Here is a 17,176-nt window from a genome sequence, read left to right on the forward strand (position 1 = left end):
GCGTTCTCCGAACATTTTCCGACATGCCTCCTGCGCCTTTGCTGCCTCTTTCTTTGCAGCCTTCTTGGCTGCCTTACAACTTTCATGCTCTGCTTTTTCTGCTCCCGTACCTTTCGCCTTCTGCCACTCCTTGAACTTCTTCCTCTTCTCGTCAATCTTCTTTCCAACTTCATCATCCCACCACCATGTTTCCGAGTGCCTCTGTGGTCCTTTTGTCCATCCACATACATCACCAACGGCTCCCAAGAGACTATCTTTCATTGACATCCAACCACTTTCAAGCTCAACCACATCATCCTCTACCCTACTCAGCCTCTCTTTTAATGCCTCCCTGACTGTCACGTCTTTCAACCTCCACACCTTCATTCTCGGTTCGTACTTCACCCGCCGAGCTCTCCTCGCACCTTTCACCCTTATGTCGCAGACAACCAAGTGGTGCTGTGAAACAGCCTCCTCCCCCGGGATCACCTTTGTGTCCCACAGGTGCCCCCTGTCTCGCCTACGCACCAGCAGGTAGTCATCGGTTGTCGTCGACCCACCTGACGTGTATGTAACAAGCTTATTATCCTCTTTCTGGAACTAAGTATTACAAATGAACAAACCAGTTCCATCAGCAAACTCCAAAATCCTTTCACCTTCTCCATTTCTCACACCATATCCGTAACCCCCATGAACTCCCTCAAAACCGTCCATACTCCTTCCCACATGTCCATTTAGGTCCCCTCCTCCCACAACAACTTCCTCATCTTTCACGTTTTCCATCAGCTTCTCTATCGCACACCAGAACTTGTCCTTCTCTTCGTCACTCCGACCAACCTGCGGAGCATATTGGAGCATATATGTGGAGCATATATAATAACAAGAATAATATTGTAAATATGACCATAACACTTTAATCCCAATGTCGTGAATGGAAGGTTAATGGATTGAAGCGGTGTATGGTTCATGATCAATGATCTAAGCGGTGTTCGGCACTAATATTAATAACTGAGGAGGGAAGGAAGGAATTGTCCTCGGTTTTTTAATAGTAATATCATTTTCGAAATAATGATAACGTAGCGTTAATATTATAGTAAAATATATCAGTTTTGTGTCCGTTACGTCATTACGTCTGTGATGTCATTATGACGGCTGAGTCCACCGACCAACATTTTAATTTACTGGTACACCTGCTTACTATGGGAGTGGCAGGAAGGGTCATTCCTCTTTGGGGTATATAGATTACAGTCGATCTATGGTCGGGTCTCAAGAACATTGGGTGTGTGTTCATTTACCAAGGTTCTTGTGGAGAGATCGGCAAGTGGTTTAAGCATTCGAGCAAGCACTCCATTCAAAACTGCTAAGGAACAGCTGGCTTGGCAAGCGCTAGCTAGCTGCTTGGTAAATGAGCACACCTCCAACCCTTGTGGGGTATATAGATAACAGTAGATCTTCCCTCAGTGCTGTAAGTAAAACTTACCTCACGGATTTCGGGATTCCTCCAAATTTCTTTGTTTAATGTTATAAACAGCATTAGCGACTGTTTAAAAAGCTAATCATGTGTGTTTGTGTTTTATACTATTTTACAAGCCCGGTTATGCCGGTTAGACTTTTGGTCTTGTTTTTATACATGACTGTGTTTGTAATATTTGAAACAATGTTTGTTCGAAACATTTTGTGTGAAAAGTTGACAGGTTTTAATTTTTAAGTTGTGCGGAAAGATCACCAAAGTTCAAGGAATGGATGGTTACTTCTGGATACCGTAGACAAAACAAAAATGAAATAAATGCAAGTTGGAGATAGCCTGTCTGACAGTTGGGCATACAGATTCATTAAAGAACCTTAAGGTTGTGTGACAATTTAAAAAAGTATTATTTGGTGAAACAAATAAATAGTACAATGGCCTGCAGAGGTATTCACCTCTCCCAATAATGCCACATGTACAGTGCCCTCAGAAAGTATTCACACCCCTTGACTTTTTCACATTTTGTTGTTGCAGCCTGAATTTCAAATGGCTTAAATTTAGATATTTTTGCACTGATCTACACACAATACTCCATAATATCAAAGTGGAATTAAAAAAATTAATTTTTACAGAATAATTAAAAATGAAATACAGAAATACTTAATTTGCAGAAGTATTCACCCCTGAATCAATACTTCAGAGAAGTTCCTTTGGCAGCGATTACAGCTTCGAGTCTTCTTTGGTGTCTGTCAGTTTTGCACATCTGGATTTGGGGAGTTTCTCCAATTCTTCCTTGCAAATTTGCTTAAACTCTGTCAAGTTGTAGGGGGAGTGTAAATGAACAGCAATCTTCAAATCTTTCCACTGATTCTCAATGGGATTCAAGTTTGGGCTTTGGCTGGGCCACTCTTGGACTTTCGCGTTCTTGTTCTGAAGTTGTTCCAGTGTTGCTTTGGCTGTATGCTTCGGGTCATTGTCCTGTTGGAACATAAATCTTCACCACAGTCTAAGGTCGTTTGCACTCTGAAGCAGGTTCTCTTCAAGGATTTGCCTGTATTTGGTGCCATTCATTGTTCCCGTTATCCTTACAAGTCCCCCAGTCCCTGCTGCTGAAACACATCCCCATAGCATGATGTTGCCACCATGCTTCACGGTAGGGATGGTGCTCGATGGGTGATGAGCTATGCTCTGTTTCCATCGGACGTACCGTTTTGCATTCAGGCCAAAGAGTTCAATTTTCGTTTCATCAGTCCACAGAATCGTTTGGCTCATGATCTCTCTCTCTGAGTCTTTCCCATGCCTTCTTGCAAACCCCAGGCATGCTGTCATGTGCCTTTTTCTTAGGAGTGGATTCTGTCTGGCCACTGTCCCATTAAGCCTAGATTCATGAAGTGCTGCAGAGACTGTTGTCCTTCCGGCAGGTTTTCCCATCTCAGCCAAGGAACTCTGTAGTTTTATCAGAGTGGTCAATGGATTCTTGGTCACATCCGTGACCAGGGTCCTTCTTGCCCGGTTACTCAGTTTGGTCGGACGGCCAGCTCTAGGAAGAATCTGGGTCGTTCCATATTCTTTCCATTTCCTAATGATGGCACACACTGTGCTCTTGGGAACTTTCAACACTCTAGAAATTGTTTTATACCCTTTCCCAGATCTATGCGTCCTCACAATTCTATCTCAGAGTTCTACGGCCAATTCCTTGGACTTCATGGTAGAGTTTCTGCTCTGACATGCGCTGTCAACCGTGGGACCTTATACTGATTGCTTGAAGCTCTAAAGGGAAAGATGAAACAGAACAGCTTCTGGAAGGTGATTACACAAACGTACAAAAGAAAGCGATGGAACCTTCCATGGGAATTACACAAATAGTACAGCATGTCAGGATGGCCAAAATATCCCAATATTGATCCCCATTAACCCTTCCTTACCCAACCCTCTTTGTTGTTGGTTTCAGTGTCTGGTGTTTCCTCTTCTTCTCTCTTCATTTCGTGTTGCTATATTCCCTTGCCTGGTTATACCAAATTGTTTCCCAGTTACTACACTGTCAATTTAACCTTCTCTTCCATGAGCCTTGTGTCATGTATGAAGGTGCAAATATTCACCGTTTTATCCGGACACCATGACCGCGGGTTTATTTCCGTTTCCGGAAGTTATGGCCCAGCTCCGACGCTGCTGAGGTGAATCGGGCCTGTATCTGCAGAGTCAACAAGCGTTACGCCTAGGTCCCCCGTCGGGGAAGTGATGTGAGTTGACAAAGTGGAACACGCAGAAAACATGCTATGATATGATATTTCGCTCACAAGGTTCAGACATACATGGAGGCAGCCATCTTGGATTTTGACGTGGCGACCCAATTTTAAACAGCGTTCTTCCTTGTGCCTAGATACACCCACACACCAAATTAGAAGTTGGTACTTCGCTTATTTTTCAAGATATTTCGCTCACAAGGTTCAGACATATATATGGTGGCGGCCATCTTGGATTTTGACGTGGAGACCCAATTTACAATAGTGGTCTTCCTTAAGCCTAGATACACCCACACACCAGATTAGAAGTTGGTACTTCGCTTATCTTTCAAGATATTCATCTCACAAGATTCAGACATACATGGCGGCGGCCATATTGGATTTTGACGTGGCGACCCAATTTTCAATAGCGTTCTTCCTTATGCCGAGATACACCCACACACCAGATTAGAAGTTGGTACTTCGCTTATTTTTCAAGATATGCAGGTTACAAGGTTCAGACATACATGGCATCAGACATACATGGCGGCGGCCATCTTGGATTTTGACGTGGGTTGCACCCACACACCAAATTCGAATGCGGTCCTTCGCTTACGCACGCACGCACGCACGCACGGACGGACGGACGGACAGAGGGGAAAGCCATAGTCCCCCTTTCGCTCCGCTGTGTGACGGGGGACAATAAACGTGCAACAATCGATCGTAGTTTGTTGAGATACCTTACACTTCGCTCTTGTCGAGGAATAAAAAAACAAAAACAACCAAAAAAAACATCGAGGTCTTTATTTATTCAACCAGAAAGTTTTTTTTTAGTTATCTTGTTAATGAGGTCTTTAAAATAATCCTAAATTAATGAAGCGAAACCGTTAATATATGCAAGGAATTAATGATGAAATAAGTAGGTTCTACTGCGTCACGCCCATGAAGTCCTCTCGCGAGATCTTGCTTTCCCACGAGAATTCCCGCATGCAGCCGAAGCTACGGCGTGCAGGTGGAGCCAATCTCGTTGGAGTTTCGCAATTTGTTATGAGCGAATTCACGGCCGGGATTGGTTGTTGTGAGATCCGTCATTGTTTTTTCTTTTTTGTTCAGCATATATTTCCGCCTCCTCTTCTTATCGGTCTGTTTCAAACCGCAATCGCCAGGCGTCTGGCGCAGTTCAGGATCGCGTAACAAGAGTCCGCAAACCTTCGTGTTCCTCTGTCATTTAAACGTGTCCATTGGCATGGCTGAGGAGCCGACGTGCGACATGTCTGTGCAAGATGTTTCCTCCGTCCCAGGTGAGTCTCCTCCTCGGAAGGAGTAAAATAACGCGAATTGCTCGACTTTTCCCGTCGCAGTCAATATTCCATTTGTCAGTCAAGTGAAACATTCTGTATCTGCACGAAATCAGGGAAATGTCGACGTTTAACATATTTGAGGAAGAATCATAAGAATGTGGGGAATATTTTGGGTCCTTGATAGAAATAGTAGAATATTAGAAATCCATAGAGGAAGAAATAAATGTATTTTCATGTTCCAGGATGAAACTATCGATCTCTGTGCATCAGCCGTGGATGGGAATAAAATGATTTGAAACAAACGGATGAGTCATGACTCCGAAATAGAGCAAAAGTTATGGATGGTCCAGTGTGTGTGTTTGGGATTTTGCTGTTTGAAATCCAAATGGGTTTGGTATGTGTGGGTGAGAATGTGTCTCATTGAGAGGTTGGAATGGTTGGTTTGTGGGTGACGTTGAGGCTCATTGAGAGGTTGGCATGGAATGGTTGGTTTGTGGGTGAGGATGGGTCTCATTGAGAGGTTGGCATGGAATGGTTGGTTTGTGGGTGAGGATGGGTGTCATTGAGAGGTTGGCATGGAATGGTTGGTTTGTGGGTGAGGATGAGTCTCATTGAGAGGTTGGCATGGAATGGTTGGTTTGTGGGTGAGGATGGGTCTCATTGAGAGGTTGGCAGGGATTGGTTGGTTTGTGGGTGAGGATGAGTCTCATTGAGAGGTTGGCATGGAATGGTTGGTTTGTGGGTGAGGAGTCTCATTGAGAGGTTGGCAGGGAATGGTTGGTTTGTGGGTGAGGATGTCTCATTGAGAGGTTCGCAGGGAATGGTTGGTTTGAGGGTGAGGATGAGTCTCATTGAGGTTGGCATGGAATGGTTGGTTTGTGGGTGAGGATGGGTCTCATTGAGAGGTTGGCATGGAATGGTTTGTTTGTGGGTGAGGATGGGTCTCATTGAGAGGTTGGCATGGAATGGTTGGTTTGTGGGTGAGGATGGGTGTCATTGAGAGGTTGGCATGGAATGGTTGGTTTGTGGGTGAGGATGAGTCTCATTGAGAGGTTGGCATGGAATGGTTGGTTTGTGGGTGAGGATGGGTCTCATTGAGAGGTTGGCAGGGATTGGTTGGTTTGTGGGTGAGGATGAGTCTCATTGAGAGGTTGGCATGGAATGGTTGGTTTGTGGGTGAGGAGTCTCATTGAGAGGTTGGCAGGGAATGGTTGGTTTGAGGGTGAGAATGTGTCATGGAGAGGTTGGCATGGAATGGTTGGTTTGAGGGTGAGGGTGAGTCTCATTGAGATGTTGGCAGGGAATGGTTGGTTTGTGGGTGAGGATGAGTCTCATTGAGAGTTTGGCAGGGAATGTTTGGTGTGAGAATGAGTCTCATTAAGAGGTTGACATGAAATGGTTGGTTTGAGGGTGAGGGTGAGTCTCATTGAGAGGTTGGCATGGAATGGTTGGTTTGAGGGTGAGGGTGAGTCTCATTGAGATGTTGGCAGGGAATGGTTGGTTTGTGGGTGAGAATGTGTCATGGAGAGGTTGGCATGGAATGGTTGGTTTGAGGGTGAGAATGTGTCATAGAGAGGTTGGCATGGAATGGTTGGTTTGAGGGTGAGGGTGAGTCTCATTGAGATGTTGGCAGGGAATGGTTGGTTTGTGGGTGAGGATGAGTCTCATTGAGAGGTTGGCAGGGAATGGTTGGTTTGAGGGTGAGGATGTCTCATTGAGAGGTTGGCATGGAATGGTTGGTTTGAGGGTGAGGATGTCTCATTGAGAGGTTGGCAGGGAATGGTTGGTTTGTGGGTGAGAATGTGTCTCATTGAGAGGTTGGCAGGGAATGGTTGGTTTGAGGGTGAGGATGGGTCTCATTGAGAGGTTGGCATGAAATGGTTGGTTTGAGGGTGAGGATGGGTCTCATTGAGAGGTTGGCATGGAATGGTTGGTTTGTGGGTGAGGATGGGTGTCATTGAGAGGTTGGCATGGAATGGTTGGTTTGTGGGTGAGGATGGGTCTCATTGAGATGTTGGCATGGAATGGTTGGTTTGTGGGTGAGGATGGGTCTCATTGAGAGGTTGGCATGGTTGGTTTGTGGGTGAGGATGAGTCTCATTGAGAGGTTGGCATGGTATGGTTGGTTTGTGGGTGAGGATGGGTCTCATTGAGAGGTTGGCATGGAATGTTTGGTTTGTGGGTGAGGATGGGTCTCATTGAGAGGTTGGCAGGGAATGGTTGGTTTGTGGGTGAGGATTGGTCTCATTGAGAGATTGGCATGGAATGGTTGGTTTGTGGGTGAGGATGGGTCTCATTGAGAGGTTGGCATGGAATGTTTGGTTTGAGGGTGAGGATGGGTCTCATTGAGAGGTTGGCATGGAATGGTTGGTTTGTGGGTGAGGATGGGTCTCATTGAGAGGTTGGCATGGAATGTTTGGTTTGTGGGTGAGGATGGGTCTCATTGAGAGGTTGGCAGGAAATGATTGGTTTGTGGGTGAGGATTGGTCTCATTGAGAGGTTGGCAGGGAATGGTTGGTTTGTGGGTGAGGATTGGTCTCATTGAGAGGTTGGCATGGAATGTTTGGTTTGAGGGTGAGGATGGGTCTCATTGAGAGGTTGGCATGGAATGGTTGGTTTGTGGGTGAGGATGGGTCTCATTGAGATGTTGGCATGGAATGGTTGGTTTGTGGGTGAGGATGGATTTCATTGAGAGGTTGGCATGGAATGGTTGGTTTGTGGGTGAGGATGGGTCTCATTGAGAGGTTGGCAGGGAATGGTTGGTTTGTGGGTGAGGATTGGTCTCATTGAGAGGTTGGCAGGGAATGGTTGGTTTGTGGGTGAGGATTGGTCTCATTGAGAGGTTGGCATGGAATGTTTGGTTTGAGGGTGAGGATGGGTCTCATTGAGAGGTTGGCATGGAATGGTTGGTTTGTGGGTGAGGATGGGTCTCATTGAGAGGTTGGCATGGAATGGTTGGTTTGTGGGTGAGATTGTGTTTCATTGAGAGGTTGGCATGGAATGGTTGGTTTGTGGGTGAGGATGGGTCTCATTGAGAGGTTGGCATGGAATGTTTGGTTTGAGGGTGAGGATGAGTCATTGAGAGGTTGGCATGGAATGTTTGTTTTGTGGGTGGGGATGGGTCTCATTGAGAGGTTGGCATGGAATGGTTGGTTTGTGGGTGAGGATGGGTCTCATTGAGAGGTTGGCATGGAATGGTTGGTTTGTGGGTGAGGATGGGTCTCATTGAGATGTTGGCATGGAATGGTTGGTTTGTGGGTGAGGATGGATTTCGTTGAGAGGTTGGCATGGAATGGTTGGTTTGAGGGTGAGGATGAGTCTCATTGAGAGGTTGGCATGAAATGGTTGGTTTGAGGGTGAGGATGAGTCTCATTGAGAGTTTGGCAGGGAATGTTTGGTGTGAGAATGAGTCTCATTAAGAGGTTGACATGAAATGGTTGGTTTGTGGGTGAGGATGGGTCTCATTGAGATGTTGGCATGGAATGGTTGGTTTGAGGGTGAGGATGAGTCTCATTGAGAGTTTGGCAGGGAATGTTTGGTGTAAGGATGGGTCTCATTGAGAGGTTGGCATGAAATGGTTGGTTTGAGGGTGAGGATGAGTCTCATTGAGAGTTTGGCAGGGAATGGTTGGTTTGAGGGTGAGGATGAGTCTCATTGAGAGTTTGGCCGGGAATGTTTGGTTTGACGGTGAGGATGAGTCTCATTGAGAGGTTGGCATGAAATGGTTGGTGTGAGGATGAGTCTCATTGAGAGGTTGGCATGAAATGGTTGGTTTGAGGGTGAGGATGAGTCTCATTGAGAGTTTGGCAGGGAATGTTTGGTGTGAGGATGTCTCATTGAGAGGTTGGCATGAAATGGTTGGTTTGACGGTGAGGATGAGTCTCTGAGGTTGGCATGAAATGGTTGGTTTGAGGGTGAGGATGTGTCTCATTGAGAGGTTGGCATGAAATGGTTGGTTTGAGGATGAGTCTCATTGAGAGTTTGGCAGGGAATGTTTGGTGTGAGGATGAGTCATTGAGAGGTTGGCATGAAATGGTTGGTTTGAGGGTGAGGATGAGTCTCATTGAGAGTTTGGCAGGGAATGTTTGGTTTGACGGTGAGGATGAGTCTCATTGAGAGGTTGGCATGAAATGGTTGGTTTGAGGGTGAGGATGAGTCTCATTGAGAGGTTGGCTTGGAATGTTTGGTTTGAGGGTGAGGATGAGTCTCATTGAGAGGTTGGCATGAAATGGTTGGTTTGAGGGTGAGGATGTGTCTCATTGAGAGGTTGGCAGGGAATGGTTGGTGTGAGGATGAGTCTCATTGAGAGGTTGGCATGAAATGGTTGGTTTGAGGGTGAGGATGTCTCATTGAGAGGTTGGCTTGGAATGTTTGGTTTGAGGGTGAGGATGAGTCTCATTGAGAGGTTGGCATGAAATGGTTGGTTTGAGGGTGAGGATGAGTCTCATTGAGAGTTTGGCAGGGAATGTTTGGTTTGACGGTGAGGATGAGTCTCATTGAGAGGTTGGCATGAAATGGTTGGTTTGAGGGTGAGGATGAGTCTCATTGAGAGGTTGGCTTGGAATGTTTGGTTTGTGGGTGAGGAGTCTCATTGAGAGTTTGGCAGGGAATGTTTGGTTTTGACGGTGAGGATGAGTCTCATTGAGAGGTTGGCATGAAATGGTTGGTTTGAGGGTGAGGATGAGTCTCATTGAGAGGTTGGCTTGGAATGTTTGGTTTGAGGGTGAGGATGAGTCTCATTGAGAGGTTGGCATGAAATGGTTGGTTTGAGGGTGAGGATGTGTCTCATTGAGAGGTTGGCAGGGAATGGTTGGTGTGAGGATGAGTCTCATTGAAAGGTTGGCAGGGAATGGTTGGTTTGAGGTGTCTTCATGTTGATTTTCATTAACTTTGCTGTGCTCATTGGGGAGGATCTCACCTGTTGTATAATGTATATCCAGTCATTGTACAATGCTTTGTACAAAGTATGCTCTTGGCTTCGTGGTTTCTCAACATTACCGATGCAAGCATTGTGTGCCAGATGTTTGTGCGAACTCAAATGTTTTTTCCATATGACGCTGTTTCCAATTATGTATTGCATCCCAAATAAGCTTGTTTGAAAGCAATTTGAATAATTGTTTTTTTGGGGGTGTTTTTTTTTTGTTACCTTCGCAAAAGCGGAAGGTTATGTTTTGATCGCTGTGTATTTATTTGTATGTCTGTGTGTGTGTGTGTATGTTATTCGCATAACTCAAAAAGTATTCAACCGAATTGCATGAAATTTGGTGGGATGATTGGTTATTATACGGGACACATTTGATTTGATTTTGGGAGCAATCGGGTCAAAGGTCAAGGTCACAAAGGTCAAAATCGTATTTTTACCAAGTACAGAACAGTAGCTGCGGCGAAGGTATGCGCTCTACCGAGTGCCCGTTCTAGTTTTGTTTTTTTTTTAAACAAGGTGTTGCAACAGCCTGGTGTTGGTTTAGCGGTTCGGGTGCCGGATTGGGATCCGAGGATCCTGGGTTTGAGTCCCGGTCGATGGCTGAATTAACGCCAGGGGGGTTGACTCAGGCTGTCATCCTTCCAAGGTCGGCAAATTGAGTACCAGCTCAATTCCGTGTGTGTCGCAAGAGGTGTGTAACAGGGTTGGCGGCAGGAAGGGCATCTGGCCATAAAACATTGCTTTCAAAGGAGACCACGGTGCCCAATAAAGGCCAACCCCTGCTCTGCGGGGAAAATGGCCTCCAAGTGTGGTTTTAAGATGTTACTACACAGATCCGCAGTCAAGGGAGAAACAATGGTGTGTGTTAAGTGTCAGGTAGATCACTCTGAGTAAGAGAAACCGTTATAGGAGCCTCATGTAAAGCGCAAAATGTCGACCAGACGTGTAGACAAATAACGCAACAGTTATACAAGATAGAACCCACCGAGACTGCCCCCTTTCCTTCCTTCAACCTGATGTCGCACCTTTTTTGATAATTTGTGAAAGAGACAAGACGAGCAGTCCATGAATTACCGGTAAGTTCTGAGTTGGAATTTTCTGATTAATGGGGAATTCATTTTATGATTAAATGTTTCAAGCTCAAAAACATTAGATGAGCCTCATTCGGTGTTTTTAATTTTATTTATTTTATTTTTATTTTTTGTATACAAAATCGAGGCTCGTAAGACCTAACACATTGAACATGAAAACCTGCACAGACACAAAGCATACAATGAAGGAAGCGGGAGACAAGAGGGAGAGAGAGGGAAGCGCACAAGCACAATAACAGTGGAGAACAGGGATGTCGGTAGATCTGTGGAGGGAGGAGGGAGGGGTACACGGTATAAAGCAAATTAACATTACTAGGAATTTCAGGAAAGGTTGGAGATTGAAAGAGGCGGATTTGGGGTGTTTTAACGGTGGTAGAAAAGGTCAAGGTTTTGGATGGGGGAAGACGAGATTGTGGTGAACAGCTGTTTTAAAGACCTGGAGGGAAGAGAGGGATTGAAGTGTGGGAGTTTGTTCCAGAGGCGGGAGAAAAGGGGAATGAAAGAGTGAAGGTGAGCAGAGAGTCTTTATTTTGGCAGTTTCACCAGAAGAGGGTTGCTGGCAGATCTTGTGCGACCTGTAGGAATATTTGGGGGACAGAGCACAGACAGAGCTGGGGGAGCAAGGCCGGAGAGGAGTCGGGGGAAGACAGAGACCACCGACCTGCCTGCGGTGAGTGAGTGAAAGGCCCTTACAATCGGCTTCATCGCGGAAGATTCCAATGATTCTGAATGCTTTGGTTTCAACAGTGTGAAGCCGAGCTAGGTGTGAGGCAGGAGCACCGGCCCAGAGGGGAGAACAGTATTCCATTGAGCTGCGGATGAAAGCCTTTAGTGCTAGTCGACAGTGGGGAGCAGTATTGTACTGAGCGACAGACAAAGGCCTTGTTTGTCGGCCTAGAGTAATTTTGATGCTTTTTATCACCCCTCAGCCCAATGGGCTCAGGGGTATTGTCGTCGCCGGCGTCCGTCAACTTTTGTTTTCCGTCAATTTCGAGCAGAACGGCTTGTCCGATTAAATCCATTTTTGCAGTGTGTGTTCGGGTTGAGTAGAGGAAGGTTCATGGGCGCGAAATGGGTTAATGGGTTCATGGGCGAAAATTTCATTACTTGCAGTTCCTACCGGGTATGCAACTTCGTTTCAAATAACAAATTATCATCAATGCTTCCTTTCACCATGCATGGGCTGAGCGGTTATGCCCGCTTTGCGGTGCTATTTATTTACCTTGGAATGAGAGGACATTCATCAACTGGCATTTGGGGGCAACTTGCAACAACATCGCAATGTCGTGCGCATGGCAAGGCCACCAAACACCTATATTAGAAACATTTATCACAGAAGAATGACTCGAATCCTGTGGAAATCTGATGACCATGATGTGATTTTTTTTTTTTTTGTAGTATCCAAAGTCGAGGCTTGTGGAGGAGGGAAAACACCAACAGCAGGGTTGAAGGACAAAATAGAGGGAGACTTGAACAAATAATGGGTTTGGTGAGTTTGCATGGGATGGACGAGATGGATGCAGAAACCAAACTCGGGAAGAAAAAAAAAAAAAACTGGAAATTTGGAATGTGTGCTTGGGGGTTGAGGGTAAATGGAGGTAGGAAAGATCGTGGTTTTGAATTGGGGATGATCTGAGATGATGGTGAACAGCCGTCTTGAAGACCTGGACCTGGAGGGTCTAAAATTAAACTTTTAAGTTCTCTCCTGGCCTCTCCTCTCCTATCTTTTACACTACAAGAAAGAAAAAGAAAAAGGATGGGAGATCAACCAAGGATGTTGTCATTAAACGCGTGCTTCGTTGAACGGTAACTCATGAGGCAAATGCTCAAATTTTCTTCAAATTAAAGTTTGACCACCCAATAATATTAAAATTGTGTGTTTTTTTTCATCAGCCGCTGTCAACGGGAACCCAACGGGTTCACGGGTCGTCTAGTGTTTTATATAATTACTCCCGCCAGGGAGTAATGCATTCGATCGTGTCAGTCCGTGTGTGCGTTTGTGAACAAGATATCTGGAAAAGTTCTGAACGGATTTGGATGAAAGTTGGTGGGATGATTGCCCATGGGATAAGGAAGAATTGATTAGTTTTTGGTGAAGCTCAGGATATTATTTCAGATCCAGGAATTTTTTGAAGGATTTTTTACCATTGGAAGATAGGGTTCAGCAGCGGCCACCCACGGCGGGAGCATGCGCTCTACTGAGTGGCGTTCTCGGTTTTTTGTGTAGCTTAAATTGCTTCCCCATGACGAAAAATCACCGCACGCCACTGCAAACAACGTATCGAACCAATAGTCAAACATGTTCCACTCCGTATACTTTATTTATTTATTTTTGTCTTTTTTCAGCACAAACTCTTATCGTGTAGCAACTTGTTGTAACCTGTATACACCATTGTATACTTTTTACATATTTTTATATTTTTTCTCATATTAGCTCATATTTTTCTCTTTCTGTTTTGTAGATTAACCCTTCATGTCAAAAAGAAGGAAATGGAATGATGACTATATGCACTTTGGTTTCACTTGCATAACGGGAAATGATGGCTTGCAAAAACCCCAGTGCACTCTTTGTAGTGTTGTTTTCCAACTCAAATCTGAAACCATCCAAGCTTCAAGAGCACTTCAAGAACAAGCATGGCAGAGCTGACGTTGAAGGACATGATGTTGGGTCATTGAAAATCAAAAGAGCTCGTTTTGATTCTGTATGAACTCTTCCAAAGTTGTTTCGTTTCTGTTGAAAAACCACTACTTCTTGCTTCATACCAAGTGGCATATGCAGTGGCCAAATCCAAGAAGCCCCATACAATTGCAGAAGATCTCAAGCCATGTGCACTGGAAATGGCAACAACTATCCTGGGCAAAGAAGCAAGAAATTTGATAGGAGCACCTGTTCAAAAAAATGTCATTCACAACCGAATCGGTGATTTGAGTGAAGATATTTTGGACCAAGTCATCTCAGATATCAGAGCTAGTCCTCTTAAAATCTCTATTCAGTCGGATGAGTCAACTGATGTCTCCAGTTGTTAACTCATCACATTAGTGAGGTATGTCAATGATGGTGCTGTGAAAGAAGATTTTCCTGTTTTGTGAAGATTTGAAAACAAGGACAACTGCAAAGGATGTGATGCAGCTGGTGAAAGACTTCCTTGCCAAACATGATTTCGATATCAGTCATTGGTTCTGTGTGCACTGACGGGGCACCTGCAATGCTTGGAAATAAATCTGGCTTTTCTGCATTGATGAAAAAGGAGATTCCAGACTTGCAAGTTACCCATTGTTTTCTTCATCGGCATGCTTTGGCATCAAAAACATTGCCTCCAAATTTGAAGAAAGTCCTTGATACTTGTGTGAAGATCAACTGGATCAGGGGATGAGCTTTGAACCATCGCTTCTTCAAATAATTTTGTGAAGATCTGGGAAGTGAGCATTCAGTTTTGCTTTTCCACACAGAAGTCCATTGGTTGTCACGAGGACGAGCTTTAACCCGCTTCTTTGAACTGCGGGAAGAAATCAAAGTTTTTCTGGAAGTGTGAATGTGATCTGGTTGGGGCATTGGAATCGCAGCAATTCGCCCAAATGCTGGCTTACTAAGCTGACATTTTCACTCGTATGAATGACCTGAGTGTTTCTCTTCAAGGAAAAGGGATAAACATATTGAAGGCTTGTGAAAAGTTTAATGCCTTCAAAGAAAAGTTACGTCTTTGGCATCAAAACATGGAAAGAGGCAATCTCTCAAATTTTCATTCACTTGAAGAGATGGTTGATGATGCTGGATCCATAACTCTTACTGTGCATGAAGAAATTGTGGCTCATTTGGAAATGCTGTCAGAATCGTTTGATGGATATTTTGCTGCTGGAGACCTGAAGATTTCAGAAGAATGGATCATGAATCCATATTCCTACAGTATGGAGAAAATGTCAAATGATGAAGAACTGAAGGAAGATCTTATTGATTTGCGGACAAATCGAGCTCTTGAAATGCAATTTGAAAGCAAGACTTTGGAGGAGTTTTGGTGTGCAGCACTGGATATGTTCCCAAGACTTGGTGGAAAAGCACTCAGTGTCCTCATTCCATTTGCAACGACATACTTGTGTGAATCTGGATTCAGTTCTCTTTTGTCAATCAAGACAAAATCTAGGAACTGCCTGAATCCACAGGCAGACCTGTGGATCGCAGTCAGCAAGAAAGTTCCACGTTTTGACAAAATCATGAAAGAGAAGCAGGAACAAAGAAGTCATTGAATTTTATGTTCACAATTGGGATTGATTTTACTGTTTCAAATTTTTTCTGTGTAAATTAAAATCCAATTGCTCAATTTATATTTGCATTTCATGCACTGAATGAATGAATGAATGATCGTTTTAAAGGCCATTTTTCCCTGCTAAAGTGGGGGTTAGCCTTTCGGGCCTCATGACAATCATGGTTCCCTGCTTGAGGCAATGTTTTTATGGCCGGATGCCCTTCCTGACGCCAACCCTTAGTCGCCTCTTACAATGCGCAGGGATACGGTGTACCTATTCTAAATCGGGGTACACACCGGGATCATTCATCCCAGCAAGCTGGTACTCAATTTGCCGACCTCGGAAGGATGACAGGCTGAGTCAACACCCCTGGCGTTAATTCAGCGATCGACCGGGATTCGAACCCAGGATCCTAGGATCCCAAGCCGGCACCCTAACCGCTAAGCCAACACCATGCTTAAAATCTTAGTTAAAATCACTGAGTTGAAATCTTATTTTTTAGTTCAATTTGTTCACCCACAGTATTGGGTTCACCCACCCACAGTTCACCCAACCACATACCCACAGTATGTGGTTCAATTTGTGGTTCAAAAATATAGAAGTCATTTAATTTTATGTTCACAATTGGGATTGATTTTACTGTTTCATTTTTTTTTCTGAATAAATTAGAATCTAATTGCTCAATTTATATTTGCATTTCATGCACTGAGTTTAAATCTTTTTTTTTTTTAGTTCAATTTGTTCACCCACAGTATTGTATGTGGTTCAATTTGTGGTTCAAAAATTTGACTTCTTCATCTTCAAATGTGATATTACTTTTGTAGGGGGTGTGAACATTAATCAAATATTTCCTAGGGGGTGTGGGGTATAGAAAAGGTTGGGAACCACTGGTCTTGTGTGAATCACTTGTCCTTGAAGCGTGTTTCTTGAGGCCTTTCCACTCCTCAAACTTTTTCTAGTTTGCTTATGCAATGTTGCTCGAGCCTGGTTGGAATGAGCTTTATCCCCGAAAACCATCACTGCTCGACAAGACTCCCTTGATGCGTCCTGGACTGTCAGTTTCTTTTCATGGTGAAGGTAGAAGAAATGCCCGAATGCTTGCCTATATGAGGGAAGCTTGCATCCCTTCACCTCATCCACCGTTGTTAGTAGCAAGTATACCTGTTTGCGGGTATCCATCTGCAGAAAGATTAAGTAGATTATGATTTCTATGTAAGACCAATCACTGCGAAATCTGGGAGATGACTGACATGTTGCAATTTTTATTTTTTTTATTTTTTTTTGTGCGTAGAAATATCAATATTTTTTTGGGAAGCAGGAATGATATTAAAAGAACTGCGTTTTGATGTGGTTTAGGGAGTTGAAAGGAGAACAATTGAGAGAAGAATGGACGCTGGATAAGGAAAAATGCTAAGGCTTAGGGAAATGGATGACCGGAAAAACTGAAGAAGAAGCCCGCAGAGACCGATAATTTTATACGTGTCGAATTGTAGAAGCTATATGTTCTATATATGTATAATTGCAGAACATATGTTCATCTGAATTCATTCGTATATATATAAAAAATGAACAAATAATAGTTTTATTTAAATTTTAAAAATCTGATTGGAATACAAAAATCAGATTTTTAAATTTAAAAAAAAACCAAAAAAAAAAAACTTTGGGCCCCAGGGGGTGACCTTTTAAAGTTATTCAATCCAAATGATTTTTCAGTCACAAAGTTTTTACTACTAATCGAATAGATTCCCGGGGTGAGAGTATGAAAAATCCAAACTTTACATTTTTGTGACACCCTGATATATATATCTATATAATTGTCGTGTGATTCCCCTCGGTGAAGACCGGGAAATCACGGATAGCAATCGAGCGTTATTCGAGGCGTTGTTCAAATACGGATTTCACTAAATATGCGCGAGGAAGAAGAAGCTGGCAGCTTTTACCTGACGCGATCTC

At 44.0% G+C, this 17,176-nt stretch overlaps 1 protein-coding gene across 1 annotated transcript in view; it reads left to right on the plus strand.

The window, feature by feature from the left end:
* Window positions 1-4,682: 4,682 nt before the first annotated feature.
* Window positions 4,683-17,176, plus strand: part of AMPD2 (adenosine monophosphate deaminase 2) — a 78,307-nt gene continuing 65,813 nt past the window's right edge. The window contains exon 1 of the mRNA XM_068134849.2: window positions 4,683-4,967. Coding sequence (XP_067990950.2) covers window positions 4,913-4,967 — 55 coding nt within the window. The 5' untranslated portion in view covers window positions 4,683-4,912. The remainder of the gene's footprint in view (window positions 4,968-17,176) is intronic.

The sequence above is a fragment of the Myxine glutinosa genome, chromosome 13 (genome assembly GCF_964187855.1).
Source record: "Myxine glutinosa chromosome 13, kmMyxGlut1.1, whole genome shotgun sequence".
NCBI lineage: Eukaryota > Metazoa > Chordata > Myxini > Myxiniformes > Myxinidae > Myxine > Myxine glutinosa.